General features: G+C 42.2%; 1 protein-coding gene across 8 annotated transcripts in view; it reads right to left on the minus strand.

Moving 5' to 3' along the window:
• The window catches only part of mef2aa (myocyte enhancer factor 2aa), a 123793-nt gene that overhangs the window by 70676 nt on the left and 29404 nt on the right, over positions 1-23713 (minus strand). For all 8 annotated transcript variants that reach the window (XM_036561644.1, XM_036561638.1, XM_036561645.1 and 5 more), the window contains one exon: positions 11989-12215. In XM_036561644.1, coding sequence (XP_036417537.1) covers positions 11989-12042 — 54 coding nt within the window. In that variant the 5' untranslated portion in view covers positions 12043-12215. The remainder of the gene's footprint in view (positions 1-11988; positions 12216-23713) is intronic.

Raw genomic sequence — 23713 nt, forward strand, 5'->3', positions numbered from 1 at the left:
ACAAGGCAGCCAGTTCAGACGTCTTTTAACATCCACCAGAGGTCATTTAAAGGAACAGAGTTTAGCTCCCTGACACGCTCCTGTTTAACACGTAACATACAGTGAGGCGAGGCCAGATTTATGTACGTGATTTGGACATGACAGGATGGCAGCGTGCAGAAGCGTGGTAATGTGCTCTCACATGGAGCAGGATGGCATCGCACATGGCAAAATGTACAAAGATGCCAAAGCTACTGCTCAGAAAAGCGGCGCCTTGAGCTAAAAGGAGTCGGAGGGTGTGTGTGTGTGCATGTATGCAAGTGTGTGCGTGTGTGTATTCACTTCCGCCAATTTCACTGACCTACTAAGCAGAGCTGAGCAGATGAGCTGGCTTTGTTCAACTTTAATTGGTCACAGCTTGCGGCAAGCCTCATTTCGAATGGTATAATGCAATATAATCCAATGAGCTATACAGTGTCTCTGAAAGCACACAGCCCCTGGGTCAGCGCCAGTGGAGTGGGAGTAATGTCACATGTTCCACATTACAGGTGATTACAGCGCCCAATTATATCCTCCAACACAACACAAATCATCTCTCATTTCTCTTCATTCAATTTATGGGAATTTAAAGTGATTCATTACCCAAAGTATACACAAATGCAACCAGAGAGCAATTGAAGTCATACAACGTTACAATGTTTTGGATATTACAGTCCTCTGGATAGTGGGCTGGTAAGTGGACAGTGACCGAGTTTTGTTGGGTTGGCTCTGTGTTCCAGCACATTGGATTTGACAGAAAATATTGAGTATGAGGTTAAAGTGAAAGTGACACCGGTTTTAATTCAAGCATTTTTACATATACACTTGATTAACTGTATATGAATCAACTTTTTTTATACATTGCTCTACCACTTCAGGGGACCTTGACATATAGTAACCTAATATAGGCATAAATACCCCCAAATTGGAGGCATCCTGCACTTTAACCCCTTAAACTGCTTCAATTTCCTCACTGTCACAGCAGCATAACTTTCATTTTATTTATATCTGAACAATCAGCCTGCAGTTTAAGGGGTAAACAGTTGCAGTTTAAGGGGTCTTTTTCTGGAGAACAGAGTCAATACAACAAAAACTAACTATCTCACTGTCCAATTACCTCTAGACTGTACTGAATATGGCAACCAAACAGTGCTAACTGAAATGTTTAACAGACAGAGCTATTCTGCTCAAACAGAATGATTACACATAGATTTGTCCTTTCTGTAAGACCCAGGAGAGGAGAAAGGATAGAGATATTGGTTCTGGCTAAGGCAGTGGATTGCGTAGTGGTGGTGAGGTGGGCTGTGTACCTGAGTGGTCCTGTGAGAGCAGTAAGCTGAGCATGGCGAGACAGCAGCCTGCACTGTTTGCCTCTTTATCCCCACACCCAGAGAGACCAGCTCCCTCCCAGCTGTCATTAGTCTTGCTCTCTTCCCGCCTGCTCTTGCTGCAAACGCACACATTCTTGGCAATGACAAACTGATCTGCACAGCGCAGCACACGCCATGGCACACTCCAAATTTTCCTGCAGCATGCACACTCAGATTAGATCGGAGGGGGCAGATGCCTAACTAAGGGGTGTAGAAGCTTTCTAGAGTTTAACAATAGTGTGTAGGGTACCACTAAAAAGTGATAAAGACTTCTTTAGCCCAGTGAATGTAGCTCAACAAAATTCTGTCTGAACCAGAATGTATTCGACAAAATTCTGCCCCAACCCAACTGTAGCCTGAAAAAAAATTCTGTTTTACTCCCTCTGTGGTCCAATGAAATTCTGTCCTAATCTGACTGTAGCTTCACGAAGTTCTGTCTGAACCCAATGTCAGCTGACAAAATTCTGTCCCAATCCAACTAGGCCCAACAAAATCCTGCTTGAACCCAACTGTGGCCTGAAAAATTCTGTCCTAATCAGATTATAATCTAAAAAAATTCTATTTCAACCCAACTGTGGCCTGAAAAATTCCGTCCCAATCAGATTATAATCTGAGAAAAATTCTATTTGAACCCAACTGCAGCCTGACAAATTTCCGTCCCAACTCTACCTGAACCTGCTGTTTCACCCATGTCCACTTTTTTGTGTACGCTTCGTGGACCTCAATGTGAGTGAATCCTGGGTGCCAGATTAAAACTTGTTTAAGGAGGACTAATAATAGTAGAGGAATAATAAAGTATGGAGAAAGAGTAAACATAAGCAAACATTCATCAAAGCTGGCCAACGGGTAGAGCAAAAACCCTAAACATAAAACCTGAACCCAAACTGAGCCTGACAAATATTTGAGAAATGATGTTCGAATTGTTGGGTCCCTTTCAGTTTGAACAAATATTCTGAGAGGTAGTCTGGGGGCCATGGGGCTGGAGGGCTGGAGTTGGACATGTCAGCGGCTGAGCAGGAAAAGTCCTGCTGTTTTGGGCAGTGCTGTGACATTGTTCTGCCTGACTGCTGCTAAGTATGCACGGGGCTGCTGACCCAGGTCAGCGCTTCATTTCACCTGCAGAGCAGGACAATGTGGTGTACACACGCACATACTGACAGTGATACCATCATGTCGCAGACCACGCACAGGACTAGCCTCTCAAACTTTGATAAAAAAAAGGGAAATCTGTACAATATCACTAAGATTAAAACAACAAGGAAGAAAGCCAGTCTGTCTTACAGTTCAGTTGTACTGCTTATTTGATTGAGAATGTGATATAGAGCTGTAGTTACGCAACGTTCTGTTGCCATGCCATGCAGACGCTACACTGTCTTGCAAAAATGCACCAAAACAGGTAGAGTTTCATGATCCCAGTTATACAACATGCAGTAGAGATGTGGGCAGTGGGGTCAGACTCCAGACAGCACCCTCACACTCATGACTGACTGACAGAGACAGTGGAAAACCACAGAGCAGTCTGAGATTACGCGAATGATGCTGGGGTTGTATTTTCCACTTGATCGCCGAGACTAAACACACAGCTGAGTTTTGAGGTGTACTGATTGATTTCCAAACTTGTTTTTTCCAAGAGTAAATTATGAATTTACGAGCGAGGGCCCATGACACATCAATCAAGGATCTTCAACAATTGCCCTACAAAAATATATAAAGCATATAGGTTAGAGTATTGATGTTTTGGAAAAGTTTTTGGTCAATACAAAAAGATATCTTGGGAACAGCTTTATCCGACATCTAAGAGATATCGAGTACCTGAGAAGAAGTAAAGCTGTGAGTCATGTACTGTATGCCAAACTTCTCTCTTGTTCTCTCCTAACTTCTTGCAGCCTCTGATAAGGTCACTGTGATGACCCACGATGCCAGAAATACAGTAATTATATTAACGTTTCTCATCTAATTGTATGCCAGGAATGAAAACGCTGACCTTTTCATAACTCTTCATATTTTTTTCCTCTGAGCTCCAAGTGAGCAACCTATGGTGCTAACTCTGTTCCAGCCATGAGCAGATATCTCAGCTTAGTCTGTCTCTGTTTGGACCATTCTCTGGCGTGCTCTCTTCTCTCTGGTGCAGGTGTAGATTGATACTGAGGCTGGTAATGGTTGTGAAGAGGTTTTGGATGGGGTGGGGGGGTGGGTTGTGCTGTGTAGAACGGGTCTGCGAATAGGGGTGATCGTTGTAGGGCATGAACTACAGCGACGGGGAGTTAAAAATAACCCTCCTCATTCCCACGGAAGAGGAAATGGGTGAGATTGTGTGGGTGAGGTATGTTGGGTAATGTTTGTAAGTACTGAGGGGTTTTCATGATTCCTCACTGTGGATTACGTTAACATATGCATGTGAGCGTTGTGTAAAATATGTAGGGGACAAATGCAGTCAGTGCTTCACTGTTTGGCTACATGTGTGGGAGCGTACATTCAGCATGCATTTGTGTAGGGGTGGGAAATGTGCTGAAATGTTATCATTACCCTGATGAATGACGTCACAATATGCTTTTTGAGTATATCATGGGTACAACACTGAACAACTACACATATCATAAAAAGAGAAAATTAATCTAATTATAGAAAGCCTCTAAACAACAACAAAAACAACCAGTGTTTGCTTACTGCGTAAACTGCTTAGTAACAAGTAGCCAATTGGATGTCAGTCCATTATCCCATTATCTTATTTTTAGGGCAGATTAAAATAATTAATCGCAATTAACCATATTCCTTTGTGCAGTTAACCACAATAATCACATTTAGCTTATTTGCTGAAATGTGAACCTAAAAAGATTTTTTTTATTATTTAAAAAGCAGTGCAGTTATAGTGCACTGATTGGACAAAATAAGCTTCTTCAGAATGCATTACTTTTCACTGTGTGAACACAGGGTTCACATGAACTGGACATCACTGAAAATCATGTGAATGCAGGGTGAACATGAATATAGGGTAAACACTTTTTTCAATTTTCATGACTGACATCCAGTGAGACCAACAGTGTCTCTCCGTGGTTTTAATCATTTATGCGTGAACGTGTTATTAATGTGTTAACTTTGACACTACTCCTTATTTCTTCATTATTTATCCTATTTTTATTTCTGCAAACATTTAATTTAAATATCTAAATACTGTGATACGTATTGTACATCATGAAATTGTTTTCAAGTATCATGATGTCATATTTTAGCCATACCACTACCCCCTTATCATTCCCATTGTATACAAGAGCGTGTGCAAGTATTTAGCTTATTGTGGGGACCAAATATCCTTATTATGACAAAATTAATGAGAGAAAAAATTTCTTTTTTAAAGTTAAGTTAGGATTAGGTTTAAGCGTAGACATAGCATTTGTCAGCCACTGTGTTACACAAGCAAATGGAAAACCCCCAGAAAGCTAGTATTACTCTGTGTGTGTGCGTGTGTGTGTGTGTGTGTGTGTGCGTGTGCGCATGCTTGTGTGTATGTTTCACCTCCGAAAAATGACAAGGACTGGCCTGTCAGTCAGACACTCCATCACAAGCTGTCCTTAGGGAGCACAGCCAACATGAAAAACAAGCCATGTGGGGCAGCAGTGGTCTGGGGCACTGGGGGTGATGCTTGTGTCTGATATCTAATGGGGAAAGGATGGAAGGATGTTGGAAAAGGGGAGTGGGTGAGGAAAAGGAAGGGGGATATATCATGAGAGCTACATGTCAGTTCCAATGATCTCTGTAACAAGCAGCAGGATGCTTATGTAGTCCACAGTCATGTGTGCAGCTGGTAGAGTGACCCATGCCTTCCGCAGGCCTGCGAGACAGGCAGAGGTCCCTCCCTGCTGTCCGGCTAGATCATCTCTGGGAGGGTGCAAAGCAAACACCATTGAACTTATGGAAACCCAGAGGTTCCAGCCAGCCAGCTGGGGCCATGGTGGAGCGACCTTGGAAGAGAGTTCTGTACGTCTTCTCATTTGACACTCTTGAGGTGCTAGTTGGGATGGCAGTGTGTCAGTGTTGACATGAAAAAAAAAAAGCCTTAATTTTTTTGCCTCCATGTTCCAGTTGCTAACGGAAAAAAACCAAAACTGATATGCCTAATTTGTTAATTAAGAAATTTCAAATCTACTGTTAAAATACATGGTTGAAAAAAAAGCTTCCATTCAAGGCGCAAAGTGGTTTTAACTTCTACATTCTAATGTTTTCTGATTGGCAACTGGCCAAGTTATAGTCACAAATCAGGTCTTTTGGTCAACCAAGAAAGTCCTCAGACAGAGACGGTCTTACAATTATTTTATATTGCAGTGACGCTATGAAGGTGGACAGCTGAAACAGAAATGCAGAGTGGGAAACAGACGTGAGGCTTAAGCTTGTAGATGAGGGTTTGGATGTTTAGGGGCTGAGCCTGAACCACACATGGAATAGAGTGCTAGATCTTTGTGTTTGGGGTGTTGGTGGGGTAAAGGGTCTCTGGATCACAACATTGTCAGTGCTGACATCAAAGAAAAGCGTCAGATGCTATTACTGCTATCAGAGACAGCCCTGGGACTCCATGTTGTGCCTGCTAATGGAAAAAAACGAAAGCCACAAGCATGTGGGGGCAAGAAATTTATGACCACACATCGTATGATATAATTATGATGTGCATCACTCAGATGGTTTTGTTCTGGCATTAAAATGAATCATCAGGCACAACACAGTCTCTTAGCTGGGGGGGCAGCGGGGGGCTGGGGTGTGTTACAGTTTGAATCATCTCACTGTTGTTGACATCAGCCATAAATTACACACCAAAGCCACCTACACCATTTCCCCTCACAAACATACAAGTGTAGACTAATGTAATTTAATTGCATTAAAAACAAAAGTTCACTTCAAATAATCCAGATTGCCTTTGATTACGCTGCAACGTCTGAGGACCTGTAGCACAGGCAGACCTTATGTATCCAGTGGCCTCAAAAGCTAGACCTTTTTCATCAACCCTCCATTCTGCTCTTTTTTCCCTTCTTTCTCTCAGCGCTCTGTTCGCTATCAAGCATGTTTTCACCCATTAAAGAATAATAGTGTTAGCTCAAGAGCTTTTAGGAACTCAGATGGGTAGAGAAGGGAGGGGATTGGAGGGATGCGCTTTGCTCTTTCCCTGGTGACAAAAAGAGAGGGAGATGGAAGGAGAAAGGGAGAGAGAGAGAGCGTGTCGCCAGCATGTGACGTGCGGAAGCCAAAGTAAGCCAAGGCAAGGGCGGGCGGTGCACCACCCAACAGCGAAAAATCATCAAACTTTTAATGACTTGAGCAATTACCCCCAGTGAGCCTGCTTAATGGCATACAGAGGACGTCGTTAGGCATAAAGATCACACATGCACAACGAGCCAACGTGAAAGAAACAACCTAATGTGTAAAAACTGAAAAGGTACCTGGTACAGTCCCTTCCACCTCTCGCTCTCGATCACGCTCTCTCTCCACTTAACCAGGGGAAAGTTCTGTTGCACGCTTTCGCAGAACTGTCCCCTGGGGTCCTTACTTACAATAGCACTCATAATATTATGCTCTACCATCCACCAGGCAAAGAGCTGTCACTACACAATCCACGCTGGAGAGCTGCTGTTTTCTCCAGGAGAGGCATCTCTCATTAGAGGCTTTTGAGTCCACTAGAGTAATTAAGGCTCGTTTCACTGGGGGAGCTAATTTAACAGCGCACTTATGCTTTTGCCCATCTATTTTGTGCTGTCCAAGCGAGACAGGTGCATGTCATCGTTAAGGCTAATAATTGCAGGCTTGGAGAACTCGAGAAGCAAGTCAGAGCTTGAACTGAGCAGAAGAACGGACAGGCAGGTAGCAGAGGATGAAGAAAGGAGGAAGGGGGTTGTTACGGGATAATTCTGCCCTTCCACGCTATTATGGCAGGTGTCCGCCCCCTACACAGCTTTGCAATTAGCTTGTCAAACCTGGCCTGTTCAGCAAAGCTCGCCGGTTACATTCGTCTACTTCTTCTTCTTCTTTCCCTATCTCTCCTCCTCTTCCTCCATCAGGACGCACTTAAGGGGCAGCTGGGGGAACGTTCCAGAAGGACAGGGTGGCATGCATGACAGGGCCTCTGCCTCTTCCATTTTTAATTCACAGCGCAAGCGCACGGCAGCGAGGGAACCAAGAAGAGAGGAACAATCTCTACTGGCATCATTATGAAACAGTGTCAGGGTCAAACTCAACCTGTTCTCACTGACAGCGCAAACTCACTGGCTCAATCAGTGTCCAACTAGGGGTTGCGCAACTATTAATTAGGCTACAGCTATTATTTCTAAAATCGATTAATTTGTTAACCATCACTGAATTAATTAGCTAATCAAACTATTTATCTTTCTAAGGTTTCCTTTTACTTTGCGCACTTTGTCACAGTGCAGCCATTATTCAAAGGTGTTTTTTGTCCCATAATCAATGTTGTCTATTCTGAATTGTTTACTAGTTGACTAGTTATTTAAAAAGGTAGCTGAGCAGTTATAATTTACCTTAAAAAGGCAAAAATAAAAGTGCTTCAAAATTGACATTCCAAAACTGGAAATTTGTCCTTTGGAAAACCTGGATGCTTCATTTTGAGGAGGTTATGCATAGCAGCCGTATTTGGCGACACTTAAAGCTATGTTCACATTACAAGCCTTTTTGTTCAATTCTGATTTTTTTCTTATATCTGATCTGTCCAACTTGATGGTACATATCTGTGAAGGTAAGTGACACAAATTTGTTGTGTGTCCTTAAATGACCCGCATGTGCACATCCTTATCAATGACATCACGTTCATGTGCATCATGAACGACAAACTAACTAACCAGCAGAACAAGCCTTTGTTGCGAAGATAATTTGCTTGGAACAGCTGTTCATTAGAGTGAGAGGAGGGTGAAAACTTAATGATAAATGATAGCGTTAACGCTGAATGATAGCATATGTGTGGCTGAAAAAAAAACACACATGAATTCCACTCTGAGCGTTCTTATTAAGGTCGTATGGCCACAAATCTGATATGCATCCGATATAGGATGACATATGAAAGTGGCTCAGGTCTTTATTAGACTTGTGCCATTTCAGCTTGGAAATGTGAACATAGCCTTACTTGAAGCCTACTACGTAAGACTGACCTAACCGTGTCATAAACTTGTCATAGCAGATATCACAGGCTGTCATGAGTCGTCATGACAGATTATGTCTAGTAACAGTGTCATGTTACCATTACTGTTAATCGCCATGACAGATTTCACACTGTTTGATGTTATGACTGCTAACTAGAATACAAAAATTAGCATGTGATATTAAACTTTATGGCATCTGTCAAGACAATTACAAGTAACATGACATAACAGCTAAGATGACACTATTATATTACATATAATATAATATAATTACTATAGAACAAAACAAAGTATTTACTTGCAGTTACCAAATATTTTTGTTGTATTTCAGCGTAGCCCTATGCAACTTATGAAGAATTTCCAAGCTAACAAAGTACATTTCATGTTTAAAAATAAAAGTTCCTTTCTGGACCCTCCAGCTGCATCTTTCTGCTGCTTCCATCTCTAAATATTTAAACCAGGCACTTTCTCTAGCATGTATTAGTGAACATTTTAGTCAACTAGTCTATGTAACCCTCACAGTCCAGCACGAAACCACAATCTCCAATATGCTCCACAGGTAGCAAAACTCACAAGCTACCCAAATAGGGTTAATTCAAAGAGCAAAACAGAGCAATAAATGTAGCCCTGGACCTCCAGGCTGCACCACTGTTATGAAATATGGCCCCAAAATGGCACGCTTAAATGTCCTGTTTCCCTGCTTTCTCTTGAAGCGAATCCCTTTGTTTTGATGGATACTGCAATTACAGACCTCCCAACCCCTGCCAGCTTCCACCATACAAATTCTGATAGGTCAACAGGCTTTCTAGAGCACTTCCCATAATGATGCAAGAATCAGTGTGCAACATTGCTGGCGTATTTAATTAGCCTACTTAAGGAGCTTCCTCGACTCTGTGCCGTGAACACAGGCTGCTGGCAGCACAGCTGCACAGATAAAGATTCAAACTGATCTTCACAATGGGCCCGATATGCTAATGGCCAACTCGCCTGGGTGAGGAAGGCACCCCAGAGAGCAGAAGAAATGAGGTTCATAGTCCGTGAAAGAAGAGGTACGCACATACAGTATATACACACATACATACACATCCTCTTATAAAGGAGTTTGAGGCAGAATCTCCAGTGAGAAGCCTATGCTGAGCAGGCCAAACGCCACTCACGCAATGCCTGCTTGTCACTGATAACTACTCGCTAAGATGCAGACCGTGACATTTGAAATCTGATGGACATGATAACTGTTAATTACCAGCCATTGTCTTTTGAGCTGTTCTGTGGTTACAGCTGCAGCTAAGGGCTGAAGCCCTCCTGAAACAACACGTTTGCCAACAACGACTACCGAAGTGGTGAATTTCAAACAGCCACTCTTTACCTCTTCAGCCCACTCCAGCCCATATTTTCAATTCAATTAGACCTGAAAATCTTCACTCCAGCATAAATGAATACATTTCATTAATTCAGTAGCAGCCGGCAACAAAGTGTTTTTTTTTTACACTAGCTCGTTTTTTCCCCCTTTCTTGTCTTTCTGCCTCTGCTGATGTTGTAGGTGTAGGCCAGGGCAGAGAGCACAGATGCTGATGCTCCTAGCAGCCGTCTTTCTGTCTGCTTGCCTCCATGTTTGGATCCCACCCAGGGCCGGGTGTTATGCTGATAATTGGCCTGTCCTGTAAATTCTGAGTTTCTCACTCGGATGAACTGCTACCTCCACACTTGCTTTCGGAGAGAAAGGGGTTGAGCTGGAGAGCAGAGGGGGGGTGGAGGAGGGTGGTAGAGGGGGGGCACTGGCTGTTATGTTATCACCCTCAGGAGAGCGAGCAAAACCTCAATTAGCTTTCCGCTAGCACGGCAAGAAAGTTCTTTCGCCGGCAAGACGGTGCAAATGATATTTTGAGAGGGTGTGAATGGGGCGCATCCAAGCAGTTTTGATGGGGTACTTTTCTTTTTTTTTCTTTTTTTTCATTATCATACCCTTAAAGCAGGAGCCCTACAAAAAAGCCTTCTAGAAGAATCTGCCTGTATCATATAGAGTCTTCAGAATGGACATTCAATTACTGTAATATGCTACATCAGCCTAACCCGGGAATTAGCACAGAGTGTATTGTCCTGATAGTGGAACAGTGATGAGAAGTGGACGGCAGACAGCAGGCACGGTGAATGGAAGAGATGTGTATGTGTGGGAGACAGCGGCTGGAGCAGGCCAGACTGAGCTGGGCTGCGCTGTTTATATTTAGCGTGAGCAGACGAGGGTGAATTCCAGCCTGTCTCTGTGGCTGGCCAGAGCGTTGGCACTTTTTTGTGTGGGGAAAGAGAGAAGAGACAGAAGGAGAGAGAGAGAGAAAGAGACAGAGAGAGAAGGACACTGAATGTCCTGCTGACCCTCCCTGCTAATGAGAGGGTGCTGCGGTGCAGTGGCTGCTCCTAATTACTAGCAACCAGCTGCAACCACAGGGAGCGCAATGGGCCCCCTCTGGGCCCCGTCTCGAGCCCTCCAGTGAGGAGGGAGAGAGAGAGAGACAGAGAGAGAGGCCACAGTCAGCCCTCTCTTCACCTCCCTCTCCCTCTGCTTGCCTCTGCACCCACACACTGGCTGGCTAACGCCGGCTTCTGCTGCCTCATCAACTTCCTCAGCACTGAAATTGTAGGGTGGTGTGCGGGAGACGCGTCTGTAAGTACGACTGCAAACGTGTCCCGGTCCCTTTTTTAACGAGTGGGACTTTGTGTGTCTGTCTGTCTGGCTGGCTGGCTGTCTGGGTGCACTCGAGTGAGGGCAGCTAAGCGTTGGTGTAGATGCTGGGACAGCACTTTTTTAGCCAATGTGCAGATGACCCTTAACTAACCAATAATGAAATGACCTATCTGACCAGTCGATTTTGGCTTTGTCTATATATTGAACCTGGTGGATGATAAACAAAATGTTGGTAAATGAATTCTTTACTAACACTGTAGCAATACAGATAATGCTCAAACATTTTTATATACTTTTGCTTTACAATTCTCACTTTTTTCACTATTCAGATGAATTTTTAGTAAAAGTCTATTAACCTGACAGTTTGCAGGTCAACTCTGCTCTGCTCTGCTCCAGCACAATATTTTCAGTAGTGTGTGCCCGTTAAAAGGAGAGACCAATAAAATCTGCAGTGATGATTTAAATAAAGTTTTTAACTCGCTGGTCTTGGCATTCATCTGAATAATATCAGGTTGCCTACAGCATAGTTGGAGATGTTGACGTGGTTGTTTTTAAAGAAGTGTGATTATTGTATATTGTTTTTTTCTGACTTAAGATTTATTATTGAGCAACTATTATTAACTGTATGGTATGAAACAAACATGTATGTCATGTATTTACAAGAGTGAGAATTTGAGGCATGGGCCTACATTTTAAAAAACCATTAATGATCAGTGGCACTAAGGCCACTGGACAGGATTCTTGGATTGGCATTAGGAAGAGGAGGACGAAGAAGAGAGGAGAGACTGACCTGCCGGTTCCTCTCGTCCATAATCCGCGTGATCTGGATCTTCTTTCTTCCCATCTTGGCGTCCTCGTCGGTCTCTCTGACACCCCGAGAATATCAGAAAAACACCTGCGCTCGTCTTCCTCCACTCCACTAGCACATTGTACACCACCTTCCTCTTCTCTCTTCTTCCTCTCACACTCTCTCGTCTCTCTTGCTCTGCGTTTCTCCTGATGTGTCCGCACCACTATCTGTAGGGAGAGATAGACAGAGATGAAGAGAGAGAAAGAAACAGAAAGAGGGAGAGGTAGCAGGAGTTAGTGACATTCAAACTCATAGGAAGTGCTGCGAGGCAGATGAAAGCAGGCGAGCGCTCTGTACTCTATTGGCTGCCACTCGGAGAGAGGATATGAGAGGAAGGCCTGTGATGATTTCTTATCTCCCCACCTGCACCTCAGAGAACAGCTGGGGCTCAACCTTCTGCTGCTGTTAAGCAGCGCAACACAACACCCTGCGCTCAGCAGTGTGCTCTCATACAGTGAGTGCTGTACTTCAGCTCATTTAGTCCAAGCAAGGCAAGTCTGGCTTCAGAACACATTTGTCCATAATTAAGGTAAAGAAAGTAGGAATGTATGATTAACCAATGAACCGTTAACTAACAAATAAAGAACTGTTTGACCAAAGTTACTGAAGAACAGTTGATTTCACTTTATTTCCCCTAAAAACAGTTACTATTTGAATATCCGTGTTTGCCAGTCAAATGGAGGGACATTTTTGAATTGCAGGTATGAGGGCGCAATAAGCAATTAGTTCCTCTAGATAGGCCTACTAAAAAAGTGTGCAGCTAAAAATAGTGACGTCCAGACCACTATTTAAGAGGACGACAGCACAAAAACATCAGTGTAGCATATCAAAATCAAACATCCACAAGTCATAGGACAGACAACTATTTTGTCCAAGTTTTTTAAGAGAAAGTGTGATGCACGGCAGTGTGAGGAAATCACACGTGTGCATGTGCAAAATAACAGAGTAGGACGTAAAATAATAACAGCTTTTGAGAGCCACTGAGGGACACTGAGCCAAAGCTACCCTGGTCATGCCCTATATGTTCATCTTAACTTGGGCTATAATGACTGGCAAATATAACATTTTAACTTTAGAATCCAGAACTTTCAATAGCCCATCATTATATATTTCAGTTATTTCATTACCTATTTAGTATCTGATCATATAATCCTGAATAAAAACAAGTTGTCTGCCCCTCAGTTTAAATAAAACCAGGTTCTTATATAGGGAAGCTTAAAATGTTTGCATATCATGCATGTTACAATAGTTTCAGACACAGCTCAGACAAAGTTCAGATTTCAGAACTAGAAATATCCATTTTATCATTGATATTTTGATGGGTTTCATCGCTTATTTAGGGTTTGCCGGTAAATGACTAAACAATGACTGATGCCGGTCATTTTTCATTCCTAAGAATTTGTCAAAATTTGCATCCCTAAAAGCAAGTCAGTTTTATTTATGAAGCACATTTAAAACAGCAGTAGTAGGTCAACAGTGCTGTACATAACTACACACATATAAAACAAACATAATCTCACTGTTTAAAAAAAAAAATGAACCACTGCAATGAGATTTTGATGTAATTATATGGTACTTATACAGAATAAGTACAAACATGACACAGAACCTATGTATATGCCTAAAATATTTCAAAACGCTAATATAGTAAAGTATGCTTAAGTCCTAAAATAGCAGTAAAAGAAATGTGAAAAGCGAATATTCAGTAGTAGGCTGTTTCACATTCAGCGAATGGGCAATGGGCAAAAGCTACAAGTGAAACGGACGCAAAAGCCCTTGCTGCGTGACGGGCTGACATTTGATTGAGTGGGAAGTGAGATGTTATAATCAATATGACACCAGAAAGCAGATCAGATTGTCTGTCTGGTTTCACAATGCGTATTACCCCAAGAGTCTGCCTTCAGTTTTCTCATGGTGTGTTTGGATGTGGTTTTCTTTACTTAGTTCCCCTCATCAGGTCAATGTGTGTCTCTCACTGAGGCGCTATAGGAGACAAATAAACGCACACACACATACACGTGTGCCTCCAGAGATGGCCTCATTCTCCCTCTCCGTAACCCTGGCTGCTGCCAGCCTCTTGCGCTTTAGATGATTAAGAGTGCACCCAGTCTTGGGCTGACATGAGCCTTAAATCCACTGGGCCTCAGGATGAGGCAATAGGAGGTGGAAGCCAAACCGGGGCCCCTTTTGCTTTTGCCCTGGGGAGCACTCCGTCTGCCCCCTCGCTCCGGCCCAACCTGCTCACAAAGAGGTGCGCCACGGCCCTGTCCCAAACCTCCGCAGAGGCATTCATCATCCCCCCTTTCCGGCGCGAGAGAGGAGGACAGACGCACGCGCCCAAATAAAAAATGCCTATGTAAACACATCTCTCATCAGAGAAAGTCACTGCTGAACTCTCTCCTCCAGAGATTGAGAAGCAGCAAGAAAAAGCAGCCCTCCCTCCTCCTCCGCCTCTCTTTTTTGTGGCCATATAGCAACAGAATGTGATGACCAGGAGGTTTGGGAAGGGAGCAGCGGGTGCCCAGGGCCAGTAATTAGTGGGTTAAAAGAGAACAGGGGTGTTTAGGTGTTTCCAGCGCCGCAGAAAAGTTTTCGTGGGAGGTCACGTCCCCGACAACTGTAGGTAGGAAACTCTGGCCACAGCGCATAAGAAAATTTCCCTACAGTGAATCTGAATGGGAAGGAGTGTGCAGGACACTGTTCTTTTTCAGCACACCGTATCCCGCAATCCGCTCACGCAGGGGTGGTGCAGCCTAATGCTTTGCACGCTCTTCTGACACACAATCCATTCGATTTTAGACATATTCAAATACTTTCACAGTAACAAGCTGAGTATCACGCTAGCTGCAATGTACCGCCAGATCATTTTCTTTACAGCATTGGTAAATGATTGTGGGCAAATGATAAAATCAGACTTAACCCTTAAATCAGGGGTGGTGGAGGGCCAGAGACCGGCACAGTTTGGTGGTTTTTCTACGCAAACGCAACTGATTCAACTAAGCAGCTAATAGGTTTAGTTGGTGTGTTAAGAGCAGGAAAAACACCAAAATATTCACTTTAGCTCGCTTATTATATCAAAATACATTCATGCATATAGTGGGGTCCAAAGTTCTGACTTCACAAGTTTGTGCAAATCCACTTTAGAATCATCAGAACACATGCTTTATTGGGAGGGATAAGACTTTAAAAAGTCACAGTTTTGCTTAAATTAGACCTCAAATATTAATTATTTTTTCATAATTTAACGTCATAGCTTATTTCTTTTAAAAATTTTGTTTTTTAAAAATTTGTGTTTTAAAAATTTCAAAATTCTAAAACTTTCTGTTGTTTATTTCCAGATTTAAATTAGAAAAACAGGTTATCAATGTTGTCTCAGACCTTTGAATTTTGAATTGAATTTATGTTGGATAAGTGCCTGGTCACTGACTTGTTTGTAAGCAGCTGGTGAAACATCAGTGCATCTAAGGGTAAATGGAAGAGGATCATTTGAAGGACACTCATTCTGAGAAAAAAAAAATCACTTTTCCTCGTTTTGGGATGAAGTGTACTCAATAAGGGTAGTAAACAGTGTGGAAGTGTGAGCATCTGGATATCAGAGGCAGGTGTGTTAGATTAGGGACAGGATTAACTCCCAGGGGCAGACACTTCTCTGCAAACATGGTTAGACCACTCTAACACTGACAGTTTTAAATACTCTGAGAAGGTGATGTGCTTTTTGCAACCAAATAATGAAATGTGGCTCATGGCAAGATTTAATATCCCTCGGCATACTGAGGTTACTTTGCCTCAAAGGCAGACATTCAGAAAACAGAAATATAGTTTTAGTCTCAATTCTCAACATTATGACTGAAACCTACACTGATAAATGGAATATGTGCAATTCATTTTAAGATTCTTCAATTTCATTGTGATTTTAAACTCTAGTTTTAAATGAGTGTACCCAGTAGACAGTAGATAACTGTGTTTCTGACCCCAGAACTGCAGTGTCTTTGTTATTTATCAACATTATCGTACACTGACATGATGAGAGAAATAAAACTTTTCACTGATCTATTTAAAAGGAAAAAAATCTGATTGTTCTGGAGGCCCCTGTATCAAAGTTGAAACAGCTGAAGGTTTGCGCTGGGAAAAATGACTCAGCTAGGTGATTTCTGTCTGACCTTACAAAGGCTAGACAACACACATCCTCCTGACACATTCCAATCATAAAAGAGCTGCAGGACAACAGACAAATAAATGTTTCAGTTAGATTTAATCTTTTCTACCCCATTTTTTTCAGTCATAGGCAAATTGAAATGAAAACATCTGGATTAAATGTATTGTGTAAGAGCTTACAAGTTCTTTGAATGGAAACGTTCACATGGTTGGAGTGCTCTGTCTGACTGTATGTGTGTCTGTATCTGTGTTTGTGTATGCTGATGATGTTCTGCTTATCCAAACACAGTGCAACCGAATTACACTGTGGCATCTAGCTTGTAGCTCTAAACTATACTTAAGAGCTGCCACAGCGCTTTGCAGAGGAGGGGGGGGGGCATATAATGCATCATATTAAGACATTTCTGTGATGCTGGGAAAGACTAAGACAAGATCCAAGTGACAATCCATCAAAAAAATTAATTTACACTGTTTTATACTTTTTGCAAATGTAGTCAACAAGTCAAGATAGGTTTGGTATCTGATGTTTGCTTCTTGAGCTACAAGGAGCTTCTCTAAACTGCAGGTTGGAGATGCAGATGTGGATGAAAAGTAATGGAATCTTATTCTCCACCAAATAGCACTGTGCAAACTGCATGACTAAATCAGCATCAACTCATCTTGACATCACATTAAGTAATCTTAAATAGACTTATGTGGTTTCTGACACTGTACAACATACTGTTATCTATAAAAATGGACAAAAGTACATTACATTGCTAACAAAGTCGTTGCAGACGACTGCATTTTGTCTGTAGTTTTATCCATCTTTATAGGTAACAGTAGGTCATATAGTGTACGGCCGAGGTCGGGAACTGTAGAGCTCAGCCTAATGGGCCTGAATGGAACTTGAGCGCTTTTGTGTTCCTCTTTGTGCCTCTATGTTTTGCCTCCGGATGACAGGAGCACCTTGGCGGCATGCTCAGATCAGGCGGGGGATGCGGAGGAGGAAAGCTGCCATTTGGCCCTGCATTCAGGCCGCCTGCTTTCACTCAGGTTGTCTAAGAGCTCCTGCTCTAGAGAATGGACCATGCAGTGCTTTAAAGGAGGGCAGATGGAAGCAGCACCTCGCCAGTGTCTCACGGCGCCTTCTGTCTCGCTCCGCTGTTCAGCACGATTCACTGGAGCTCTACTACATACACCCACTCCGCACAACACCTCGCAATCAAGGGTATTCACTTGCTCAGACTCCGAAACTAGAACTGCAACTAGTATAATCAGTGAATCTATAGATTATTTAATAAATGCATTGATCGATTAATTGTACCATTAGGATCTTTTTGTTTTCCTCTCATTTTGCCAGAGCGCTACCATCATTCAAAGTTCTGTTTGCATGATTTTCTTCTTTTCTGGTGCAATTAAACAACAGAAGCCATATCGCCCCCATGTTTCCTGTAGTGTATTGCAATCTGTCAGAATGGCAGTTTATATCATTAGAGCATTTTAGAGCATTACAGAGTACTTTCTATTTTAAGTAAACAACTACTCATAATTTCTCAATAATTAAAGTCATCAACTTTGTTGACTAATCGTTAACCTCTCCACAGCTGTGGCTGAGCTGTGAGCAACATCCTGTCTCAAAAACTCCAATGATGACCACATTTATTTAATGTGGGCCAAAGAACCAACATCTGGCCCACATATATATTCATGGTTTAACTGTATTATCTGACCCATTATATTGCATGAAAATGAAAATGCTTAAGGTCTACTGGGTCTGCCTGTAGTCAATGCAAAAAAGTCTTCCTTGAACCCTGCTTCTTTAGGATTGGTTGGTTTAGTTCTGAATTTGAATTTAAATGAGGTCAAACTCTGGCGACAAACAAACTATCAGAGGATTCTGAGAGTAAGTTAAACATACTGTGTCATCTTAATAGCATCGTAGGCTATGCATTGTGTGTTTTAGTTTTTAGTGGCACTAGTCCATGCCTCCAATACATTATCAAACATTACAAGGAGGACAGAGACAATGAATAGCCTGGCGTGCAAATACAATAACTCATCCGGCCTGATGGATGTGCTCTGTGCCTTAAAATGGAGCACATTCTCTAGTTACTTCACTGTGCAGGAGCTCCATTCCCCTATTGTTGGCCCAAAGCCCCATCCGCTGCATGAGACATTTGTAGTAAAAGATCAGTTCCTTAGCATGGAATCGCTTGGTAAGTTCGACTAATGTCTGTACATGTGAGTTGAGTCACACGTTCAGTCAGACACGCAGATGGAACTGCTTAGACAATCAACACCTCGTCAGGGGGAAACAAGGGGCCCATGGTGTTTGTTTGCTTATTTATTTATTTATCGCCTGTCTGCTAGTGCTGCATTCTCGCACCTGTCACAAAAAGCCAGGCATAAACGACAGGCATCAATTAAACAGCTCAGAACGGCGAGATTGACGCACATGCTGCAGTTCTTCTGGGAGATGAGTGATGGGTAGGCTGTGTGAATGGAGCGCAGGTAGATGAGGAAGGAGGCTGAGATAATTGGGCAAACAATGGAGCTGTTTCTGGATCAGTTTTGCTTTAAAGGACTGACTGCAGGAAATATCTGATACTAGACTGGGTTTCCTTTTTTGTGATCATTTGGTATAGCTAGCAATTATATCTTGATCCACAATTGCAATGTGAGACTGTTTAAAGCAGTACTTCACCCAGAAATGTTAAAGGAGTAGTTTAACAGAAAAAAAAAAAAACTTTTTTAAAGTATGACAAAATGTAGAAAAGTATGCTGCATAGAGAAACCATATATTGAAAGTCTATTTGAGATTATTTAACAACCAAATATGGTGATGATCTAGGCATGCATTTTGCACAATGCTAATGCTTCCATTACCATTTAGCTACATTAACCTCATACCTCAGGTGTGAAACTGAAGACACAAAGTTTAAACACTAAACAGTGTCTTGACTGATCAATAACATAAAACTGTGCACATTTCACTCTCCACTGAAGTATTACTTTAATGTAACTAACAATGAATGGAAACTAATGAGGACCACTTCTCATTTGCACAATGCTAATTTAACAATAGCTTTCATTCACGTATAGTAGTGTTGCTAAAGTATGTACACAAGCATATACGTACAGTCACACAATCTGCTTCTTTGCAGTGACTGCAAAAACTGATCCAGAAACAGGCTTCCTGGTCACATGTGCTTAGCAAGTGTAGAGTCAAGCCTCTGCCCCCTCTTCTATGGTCAGCTACAAAGCTGCTTTGGCAGTGACTTGTCTAAGACCCTGCTGGACGGCTCAAGCACGTGGCTGCTGGGAGCTGAGCCAACGCTGTTGCACTGGATCCACCCCCACCCACAAGCAAAGACACAGTAAAACCTTCCCAACACTCATCTGCTCCTCTACAATCTGCTGTCCCTTCTCAATACTCCTGAGTCTTCTCTTTCGTATGCTCTATTTACCAAGCAAAGGAGTGGCAGAAGAAATTCACACAAACACAGGAACATACAGTAATCTGTCCAGTGTGATTTGAGTCAAGTGAGGCATTAAGCTATTAATTATATTCCCCATGATGATTGCAGTTTGTCCGTACCGCTTGGTGTGCTCAGACTGCACCTGTTCTGTGATGTCTCTGATTTAAACCAGTCCAACACTCCTGAAAGCTGAAAGGTGCTTACCAAACGTTTGTAGCAGCTCTGATCGATAAGCCGGGAACATGCCTCTGTGGGAGCGGCTGCCTATATTTGAGATGAAAATCAATGGGAGTACGTAGCACATGTAATGTGCACAGCCTGCTGCTTTTACACATGTGCATGTGCTGCACTGACCCTGACCTGGCTATACCTACAAGGCCCATGTACACATGTGCACACACGCATGGGCAATATGAACACAAATTAAAATCACAATATTTTCCAATCCCTGGAATAAACTGATATCATGATATACAGTACAGTGCAAAGTGCACCCTTTATTTATCTAATTTTCAGTTAAAACAGCCATTAATATCCCCTTTTCAGTATTTAGTGTGACCACCCATTGCCTTTATTACCTCTTTCATTCTTTTCAGGAGACTTCTTTTCAGTTTTTCAAAGGGATATTTTTCTACCTCTTCAAAGTTCTTAAAAGTTGACTGCATTTTTTGCTTCTCACAATGTGTCCATAAAAATATTTCCTTTCTCAGTGACAGTTTCACGTCCTTTCAGACCCATAGTGTTGTCTTCCTACAACGGATTTTTTCAGATCTCAATCAAGAGTGGAGCTCGATTTTGTCCTCTCTCTCAAAGATGAAAGCTTTAAGTGCTGTTTATCTGATGGTGACAGTTTTGGTGATATTAAAAATTATATTAGTATTAATAATAATATTGTTGGTAGGTTATATATCACGATATATAACTTATGTATGTATTTGATATAATGTATTTATCATTATTATTATTACTATTATGTTTATTATTATTGGCTATTTGCATTTCAGCATCATTGGGCCTATCAAGGTACTCACGATATGGTACAGTCTATATCACGGTACACCGACACACCGGAATGCACTTTCATACCTCACACTCGTAACTCACACACACAACAGTGGGCGACTGTGAGAAATGCCACAAAGTTTCCTGTCTTGAAAGTGTGGGGGGAATTCAAGGGTTTTCAAAATGAGTCTTTCAAGTTTCTCAAAATGAAATATCTATTCAGGTATGTTTCCATATTCTCAATTATCTGTATTATGCAGTCAGAACTTAGGTGTTAAGACCTGTTTATGCAGAGCAGGAAAGGTAACCGAATCAGTGAAGAAAAGACACCTCTCACTGAGGTCTTTACAGTCTCATGGCTTATAAACAAGTGAACTCCTCTGTTCCTAACACTGTTTTAGAGTGGTGTGTATTGTATCTGAGATGTGAGGATAAGAGGTTCAATATAAATGTAAATCACAGTCCTTGTGAGCATTGTGTGTGTTCAAGTGTATAAGCGTATGTGAAAAAGAGTGAGTCAGGCCTTGTGTTAGTTGACTATATATCTCTCTCTCTCACTCTCCTTCTCTCTCCTGTGGGACGTGGCTCTAGTAGAGTGGGAGGGCTCGTGCTGGGGTCAGGCCTTTCACACTCAATAAAACACACTCAACTCACACTGTAATTACCCCCTCCCACCACCACCATCACACACACACCAAACAGTATAACCCCTCTTGTGGCTGCCAAAACCTTTACACACAACCCCAGCACCTCACTGTAGTACAAACCTATCATTTTGCAGAGGACTGCCCTAATCCCTTACTACATTAAAGCTCCCTTTCCCCAACTGACTTCAATGTGCTGTATTAAAAATGAGCTGTACATGGAAAAATACAAGACTTTTGTGCATAATAGTCCTTTTCATTGGACTATGACAACACACTAGCATGCCAGAACACAAAATCAACTGTTTCCTTTTCAAGTGAGAGTGATGAACCAATAGATTATTCTGATTCTGGACCACAATTCTGTTAAAATAGCTTATAGTTGCTTTCATATCAAAACACCTACATACCTTTCATGACAGGTGGCAAAAAAAATATTCCAAACAGAGTCGGTTATCACGAAAGTTGCCTTTGTCCATTTTGATTTCATTTCACCTCAGCAAGTGCCGCAACAACTGATGTCTATAAAGGTTTGTCATGAAAGGCTCACATGGATGTCATGTAGGCTTATGAATGCTGCCCTATAGTAAAGTGTTACTGAATCATTTTGTTACATTAACACACATTAAGGTAAAGGGCATCTTTTCCTTCTCCAATAAAGTTACCACTTCAGAGATACAAGGTTCTGTTACAACAGCAACACTATACTTGTAGAGACAATACAAGCAAAAGATTTTAACTTTTCCAGGGGCATCATAGCTGGGAGAACTGTGGAATTGATCCCTAGGTGGATCCTCGAGGGGCCTGGACTTAAAAGTTTACTCTGGTCTTCAATTTTAAATGACTAATTAATTAGTCTCATAACTAAATTTTCAGTGGCAAAATAAATATTTTGAGGTTGAAATTTTCATTCATAGAAATGTCTCCTTGCCCCCCCCCCCCCCACCCCTTAGGCATAAAACATGTAGTCGCAGCTAACCTTGGTGACTGTTGTTAATAGAAAAGTGCACAAACATGAGAAGGAAATTTATTTACGCATAAAGAGAGAGTGAAGTGTATTTTGTACATGTATTTTACATATCTATTTAGGCAATTATTTTTAAGATTTTAAGGAGATGGGAAGGGGACCCACAGAGACTGTAGCTGCACAGGACGTAGAGATTTGTACAACGTCCCTGAACTCCGTTGTCACAAAAAGCACAACAAACCCTTTTTCCCTTGCGTACTTCAAAGGTTGCTTTTTCCTCACAAGTAAAAGTGAATGAAAGCGGCAGAATGAAAAAAGGCCTGAGTGTCCTGCCCAGTCTCTTGTTTCTCCCACTTAAAGGCGGCTGCCAGAATGTCGGGCAGGCGCAACTGTGACAGCAGCGCCACTTCCTGTGGGCGGCCCGTCCCGAAGGCCCGTGGGCAGAGCAGAGCGCACTCCTACATCCTGCTCCCCACTTCCTGTTTTTCAGACCCCTACAGATGACCACTAACAGGCAGTCAGACATGAGAGAGCGAGAGAGAAGAAAAAGCAAAAAGGCAGCACGCCTATGGGACAAGCATCCGCTCTGATCCTTCCCCTTGTTATCTTTCCTGCCTGTAAAGTCAGAGACTAAACAACAACACAAGCCCATCTCCAGTGGATTCGAGCGCCGTGTTTCTCTGTGTTTACAACCAGGGTCGTTTTCGCGGGCTACTCGCCGCCCCCTTCGCGGGCTCTCACTCACTTTCTGCTGTCTCACAAAAAAAAAGGCAGGCCTCTCCTTAGTTCGGCCTCGGCTGATAAGCAGCTAAAACATGCCCCGGCTTACATAACCGAGAATCAACATGCGATAACAGCAAGCGATACCAAAGAGGGACTTGTCGAGTCAGTCAATTTCCAAGAAAACAATACAGCAGAGAGTGCATGTCTGTGCAATGTGGAGGAATTCTGAACCAGCAGGCTAAACCCAACACTAACATTTGGTATAGTGTGAAAGCAAAACAATACTAATTGATGCAGCCTTAGAGACTTGTGGTAAAATGGACCGCAGGTGGTAAAGGGACCACAGGTGGATAAATAGAAAGACAAAAAGAAAGATATAACATTTACTAATGCTGAAGGAAGCTGCAGAGTTACAGCAGCAAACAACAGAATTACACAGGCTACAAACATGTTGGACTGGATGTTGGACAGGTAATGAAAACCGGAAAAAATGAAGGTAGATTTTTATATGACAGTGACAACATAACTCAAGGTAGATAATGAGAGTTCTTTAAATGTGCAAGGGAATATTATGCCCATCCACGCATGGGTGCTCCAAAAAGTATTTTGGACATTTGTGCCATACTTAAAAATGTATTAAGTTCACTGTACTAGGAAACAAAATGTCAAACCAAGTGGCCCTTTTTTAAACAGTCCATTCCAAAAGCTTTCCA

This window comes from Colossoma macropomum, unplaced genomic scaffold (assembly GCF_904425465.1).
Source record: "Colossoma macropomum unplaced genomic scaffold, Colossoma_macropomum, whole genome shotgun sequence".
NCBI classification, from domain to species: Eukaryota; Metazoa; Chordata; class Actinopteri; order Characiformes; family Serrasalmidae; genus Colossoma; species Colossoma macropomum.